We start from the raw sequence: 7,321 nt of genomic DNA, 5'->3' as shown, positions 1-7,321 counted from the left end.
ACACCGCCGTCAATGAGTGAGTGAATGGGTGAATGTGAGGCAATATTGTAAAGCGCTTTGGTGGCCATTGGGTCTGTGAAAGCGCTATATAAATGCAGTCCATTTACCATAAATGCAGTCCATTTATCTCAGGTGTCATACATAGGTACAAGGAAGCCGCTGTGGCTCCTCCTGAGATTCTGTACGTCAACAGAGACTGCTGCGAGTCCAACTTTCTTAGGACAACGTTCAAAGAGTGGAAGGACATGGAAGTCAGGTTGGATATCTCGGAATTCATGGGGTGGATTGCTGCAGGCTGCACGTCAGAGTCGCATCAGATATACGCAACTTTTATGGACTGCCTAAGCCATTGTATTTTCGAATGGGATGAGGAGGACCTGAAGCAGCTGAAGGAGGCGAAACGTACCCTGCTCAAGTTCGATACTCTGCAGCCTTCTGATGATGAACTAATTCATCACCTCGGCAGAAGCGAGCTTGCCCTCCACTGTAGGCAAACCCCGCATGATGCAAGGGACATTGAGAAACGCATCGCAACGCTCATTCAGCTCTATGATGGCGAGTCGGGATGGGATTCGTCGGGAGTGCCGCTCTTTAGTTCCAATAGAATGGCTGAGATATGGGATTTGCAGAAGAAACATGTGCCGTGTATAGTGGATCCTATTGGTGTACAACTCTACGAGCAGACTGGGACACTGGTGGTGGGAGGCCACCTTCTGCCAACCTACAAATGTGTCAGAGGTTCCACCTCTGTTGAATCCTTCCACCAGCATCTCTGAACCAGCTCATTCCAGGTAAAAACTGTATTGTCAGAGTAAATCATGTGGTTTAATCCAGCAGATTGATTTGAAAATGCAACACATTATTGTAACAAGCTGATCCAGCAAAAGTTGTATATGGCATTTGTTTTGGTTGATCTTCAACCCCTTGAATGGTAGCTGTTTTGTAAAATATTTCTTCACACAATATCATGCATTATAAAGGGTAACTAAAGCCCTGGTCAGAGCCTAACTCCACCCACTGGCAATATTTGAAAAATGCTGGAAAAATGGGCAGAGACGATGCCAATACCATCAGATGATGGTATTATTTAGAGTATAAATGAGGTTTATTAAACCGTCAATAGGATTCGTTTTTTTTTTTTTTTTGCTTTTTCTTTCTGTATGAAAATTATTAATACAATTTCTTTATCCGGTTTCTACTTTCTATCTTTTTCTTAGTTTGCTTAGTTTTTAACTAATTTAACCCATTCTTGCCATGACAATCACCCTAGATTCTGACATAAAACAATATTCGATTTTGGCACTTCAATTCTGTTGTAAAATCTCATCAGTGTTTTTTTCATTTTCATTAATAGATGAAATTTTATTTAGACATTAATTTATCTTAATGCAAATTATTGGGCAACTCATTGCCACTGCAATACGTGTCAGCACTCAGCACACTTATTTTTATGTTCCATTACACACTGAACAATGTACACTATTTACACAGTAAATCAAGTGCATACACAATAAAGAAAATGTGCAAACATAGTTTTAAACATTCATATGTTGTGCAAAATATAATTAGATTTAAGAGACTAACCTGTATGTATTTTTTTAAGGGGTGCCAACTTGTTCTACATTTTTCCAAATCTACTTGTTGGATGCATTAGCAAGGTGGAATGAAGCTACTGCTGTTACCTCTGAGAGCCTGAAGGCAACCTCATCTTTTCTTCAGCATGCTGTCAACCAGCTTGAAGAGGAGGTGTTTCAAAAGAAGTTTCTGTCTACTACTAGAACAAGTAAATACACTGGTCAGTTATATATTAATTCCACACAATTAATAAAACATATGCTTAAAACGTGATTGTATATGTTCCTAGTTTCCCCAATGCATTTATTTTCAACTTCCTTGTGTTTTAGGTGAACTGATTGGGTTGGAGTACCTGTACTGGCAGAATGGCCATGCATTCCAGGACAGCGATTTTATCATTAGACAGATGGAAATCACTGACGTCCAAGTGGCCAAAAGTGAGAGCTGTTCCAAAGAAGAGGACGTCTGGGATTGGACGATCACACAGCAGTCCGCCCCATCTCTGTTAGAAGATTCTCCATCATTGTGTGCATAATATACTAAAGCTTTCCACAATGTTTTTGTGGTATGTCAAGTACTTTAAAAATATGAATGTGCATCATTTAATCTTTTCCAGGATAAGCAGAGGTTCCCAGTTTCAGGTGGAGAAGAGATCCCCCACCTAAAAACTGGGAACATCTGCTTATCCTGGAAAATATTAAATTATGCACATTCATATTGCACCCAACACATCCTCACCGGCGAATTATATGACGGCTCCAGAGAAGGTTGTTTTGGTAAAAGAAGAGAATAGTATGGAGATTTATTGTGATGACAAGCCCCTCATTTCAAACTTGCCTCCAGACACTGTGATGGAAAACAACAACACAACTCAAGAAAAAGCCTCAGTTATACCAGGACGTTTTTTACAACGATGTATCCAGTGCAGAAAGTGCAATTAAGAGAGGATAACGTCAACTCATCAGCGGTATTATGGTAACTGGTATTGTGAAGAGACAGACACAAAACCCTTTGCTGATTGGAAGGCTAAACTGTTAAAGCGGAGTTCTGGGAGGAAGAAGTTCTGAAGGCTGGGATCACCAATGCACACCCAGCTATGTTGCTCCTTTCATTTTAATTTCATTTAATTTCATTTGAACTATGTTTGTGATTTTGATGCTTCTAACCGAAATATAATTACTGTGCTGCAATAAAACCATTCATTGCAAGACAATGGACCTGAACTGGTTTGTAAACATTACTCAAGACTTTTACATGAACAATGAAGCATGAATTTCTTCATAATTGGTTTTTAGGGAAAAATTATTTATTTTATTGCAATTGAAACCTCATTATAAACCCTTCTATTAATAAGCCATAAAAAACATTAACAAAGTTCAGTCTAAAAAACACTATATTATGCTGTGCTTAAAATATGATTATGCATATTACATAATATTTTCTTCAAATCAAACCTCTCACAGAATCATATTTCTCCACGAGTCATACATAACCCTCATCATCTAAATTCATTTGCAGAAGTTAAAACATTGTCTTGCCCCGTGTGAGGATCGAACTCACGACCTTCAGATTATGAGACTGACGCGCTACCTACTGCGCTAACGAGGCTGTGACGACACGTTTCGCAAAGCCTTCTGGGAAAATATAAATAAAGCTAGTTCACGATAAATATCTAATTTAAATGATAGTGATTGAGGACTTTTATGTATGTATGTATTTATTTATTTTAGGAATTTTTTTGCTTTTGTTGAAATAGTGATTTTTTTATTTTACTGTGGTAAGAACTAAGATAGAAGTTGCCAGATAACTGCGGATGTTTAGGTTGTGGCGACCCCTAACGGGAGCAGCCGAGAGGGGAAGAGAGCTGCCTATTTGTGTTTATTTTCCATTAAATATTGTTAATATTTTACTTTTCCCATACCAAAAAAAGTGAGTGCAACTAAACTAAAGTTAGTTAGTGCTAGTGCAAATGACAAAATACTTCCTTGTGATTCACATTCACAAATAATAATGTGGTTCCAAAAAGAGATTAGAATTCAATAACAACACCACGCAAGTAGTCAAAGAACAACTAAACAAACTACAAAACCATTAACTCTATAAAGTCTACCGCATCATATTTGATACTTTAATTTCTAAGGACTCTAAATTATCGACTTTGCTGCAAAACCTGTTGTAATGTAACGGAGTACAAATACTTCGTTACTGTACTTAAGTAGAAATTTCACGTATCTGTACTTTACTTCGCTATTTAAATTTATGTCAACTTTTACTTTTACTTCACTACATTTCCTAGATAAAATGTATACTTTTACTCCGCTACATTTCCACTAAGCATCTTCGTTACTCGTTACTACAAAATAAAATCAGAAGAAATGTGGGTTTGAGGTTTGGCGAATCACTGCTCCTAGATTGCATTGCGCACGCTCTATTTCAGCGTAAAGCTTGTTTGTTGCCATGGAAGCGCGAGCCGCGGCCGCGCGCGAATCCCAACGCGACGCTTCACGAGATAAGATGCAAGTGGCTAAACTAAACCGCTGATTTACGATAGAAGTTTTAAACGACCGACATAAATAATCAGTTTGCAAAGCTCATCTTCGGGAAGGGGAGATTTACAAAGAGACTGAGAGAAGAAGAACGAGAGATGGAGATGAGAGAGGAGAGCAGGTAGAGCAATAGCCTTTTGCATACTGTGCCCAGAATGAGAATAACTTTATTACAATGGATTCCTATTTAACACAGATATACATATGTTTTTTGCCAATGACAGTGGAAAAATAATATGCCCCCGAAGTGGCCCGAACCCCCTAGCAAGATCACTTTTGGGACCTCTGTATTTATAAAACTCTGTATACGGCTATTGCACTGAATATAAAATTATATTTTTGAAAAATACAATGAATTATAAGGCTGTACAGAACAGTGAACTATTGCAGACTGATTTTTTCTTAGTAGAGCAGCTAACTTAAGGTAGGCTACATGCAGTGGGAGATAAACGATAACACAAGTAGCCTACAGTACAGGCTACAAAACACAAACAACAGCAGGTTGTACCAGTTAATAGTATGCCTAGTATAAAAAATCCACAATAAAGTTCACAATCAAAGTTAACCGCTTGCTTTAAAAAAAAAAAAACTTTTTACTTTTACTTAAAATACTTAAGTACATTAAATATCAGAAAATTACTTTTCATACTTAAGTACAAAATAAATCAGATACTTTAAGACTTTTACTTAAGTAATATTCTAAAAGGTAACTTTTACTTCTACCAAAGTCTTTTTCTTGTACCATACTTGTACTTTTACTCAAGTATTGCTTTCTAGTACTTTATACAACACTGCCTGTTGCACACAATCTACTACATGCCAAATCTGTTCTCTTAGTAAAAGGCCTTAAAAAAGTTTCACATTGTGGTACATGTGTCTTTCTTTCTGCTGTGAAATCTTATTGATTTTTATTAAGTAAACGTATAAATAACTTTTATATTGTTAAAAATATTTCAAGATAAACATTTACTACAGAGAAGCAACTTATGTTTGATTGTCCATAGTCCTACATCATTTTTGAGAAAAATCTGTTTAAATGTAGGCCTACCAAAGGTCTAAAACAGACATTTGAACAATGATTATTTGTACATCTCTCAATCATCATTGAATTGCATTATTTTGTTTACTATTTTTATAATAATAATAATAATAATTAGGCTATTATGTTTTGCCCACCACAATTAAAACTAGAGCTTTGATCCTAAACCATAAGCATTGAAATGCTATATCATCTTAGCAACATGTTATTGGGACAAAAAAATGCATATAAATATCTGTCTTCGCCCTGTATGTCCCAATAACATGTTGCTAAGATTATATAGAATTTCAATGCTTATGGTGTAGGATCAAAGCTCTGTAGTTTTAATTGTGGTGGGCAAAACATAATAATTGTAGGCCTTTGGTAGGCCTACATTTAAACAGATTTTTCTAAAAAATGATGTAGGACTATGGACAATCAAGCATATATTTTGTAAGTAGTCTTGCTATACTGTTATAAAGATCTCATTGATTTTTTGAAAATTGAAAATCACAGGATTTTTGACCATATATATAACAGCAACTGCACCAAATTACATATTGTATTTGCTCAGTTTAGGCCTCTGAATAAAATTCAGGTGTTTTTCCCCCCCTCCTTGAGTGTGAGCTCCATGTTCTCACTGTATGTGCCATGAAAGTCTGATGTATCAAATATGATATAAAACATAAAACACACATGCAACATTTTATTTAGGCATATACTTTTGTAACATTTTGTCTAAAGGTTCAATAAACTGCATTACATGAATTAACTGTTGAATATATATAATTTATGAAGTGTTTACAGAATGACGCTTTATTATGGCAAACGACCAAAAAAAAAAGAGAAAAACTTCATCTCCCATAATGCCGTTCGTTTCCTCCGCTATCTCGCGCCTTTCCATCTTGTTCCTCTCGAGAGCTCAAGCGCCGTAGTTGTTGTTGTGGTATGTAATAATGGCGGCAGCAGGAGGCGGATTACCAGCCTCGGCTGTTGTAGCAACCATAAACACCTCCGCCACCGTTCGCTGCCGTTTCCCAGGTCGGCCATGGGCGTCTCGGAGCCTGTTGAGGACGGAGAAACGCTCTCATATCGGTCGGGTGAGGGAGGAAGACAGAAAAGGGCCGAGGCCCGTCGACGTTGGGTCTACGCTGAGAGAGGATCCGTCACTGTCGTGTTTGCTCGGGCTGGCGGAGAAACACAGGCTCCAGCGCGAGGCGGGATTCTGCACGAGCGGGAGCGATGAGGTGAGCGATTCGCCTAGTAATACCGTGCTAATAATTCACAGCAAGTGCATCATCAGCATGTCGCTGAGTGGCTGATGTCAGTTCCTGCAGACATGCATCCACCTGATTACAGTTGCACGGTCCGTGAGCTTTACAGATTACAGAGATGAAAAGTATTTAAAGGGACGGGCATATGGTGGGCTTTTGCCGGGCTGTGGAGCTCGCATGGCGGGTGTTTAACTGTGGTTGACGGTGTTGCCGTGGCTACGGGGATTGTGTGTGGGTCAGTGAAGGTGTGGTGTCCGCTAATTAGTTGTGAGGGAGTTTGTGTACAGTTCTCAGCTTTAAGACTTAATGTTAGTGTTGCTGACGGGCCTGTTCGTCTTAATAGTTAATATCGGTTATTTATGTTTAAGTAGGCGTGGTGTGCATCAGAAATAAGGTACAGTAACTAATTATGTATTCTGTCAGGATTGGAATCGCCATTGAATGAGTAGAAATATCGCATGTTTGCCAAAAAAAACTGAAAAAGATAATTATATCCCAGCCAGATCTATTTGTACAACGTCAGGTTTCATTGTTTACAAACAAGTTAATTGCTTCAGTAACACTTTACAATAAAGTTAATTAGTTATCATTTGTTAACTACTTTAGTAACATGAACTAAGAATGAACAATACTTCTTCAGCATTTATTAATCTTAGTTAATATTATAATATTTACTACTAATACACTTGACTGTTAAAATCAAAGGTTGTATTTGTTAACATTAGTTAATGCACTATGAACTAACAATGAACAGCTGTATTTTATGACCAAACATTAACAAAGATTAATAAATACTGTAACAATGTATTGCTCATTGTTAGTTCATGTTAGTTAACACATGGACTAATGTTAACTAATGAACCTTATTGTAAAGTGTTACTATTACTTCATATCGTAGTAATCTTGTT

General features: G+C 37.4%; 1 protein-coding gene across 3 annotated transcripts in view; it reads left to right on the top strand.

Annotated features, from left to right (window-relative positions):
• Positions 1 to 5,982: 5,982 nt before the first annotated feature.
• The window catches only part of kmt2ba (lysine (K)-specific methyltransferase 2Ba), a 29,295-nt gene continuing 27,956 nt past the window's right edge, over positions 5,983 to 7,321 (top strand). For all 3 annotated transcript variants that reach the window (XM_079590634.1, XM_079590635.1, XM_079590633.1), the window contains exon 1: positions 5,983 to 6,386. In XM_079590634.1, the coding sequence (XP_079446760.1) occupies positions 6,096 to 6,386 (291 nt within the window). In that variant the 5' untranslated portion in view covers positions 5,983 to 6,095. The remainder of the gene's footprint in view (positions 6,387 to 7,321) is intronic.

Source organism: Phoxinus phoxinus (assembly GCF_949152265.1).
Source record: "Phoxinus phoxinus genome assembly, chromosome: 19".
NCBI lineage: Eukaryota > Metazoa > Chordata > Actinopteri > Cypriniformes > Leuciscidae > Phoxinus > Phoxinus phoxinus.
Note: the sequence above shows the minus strand (reverse complement) of the source record. Positions and strands in the feature narration are given on the sequence as shown.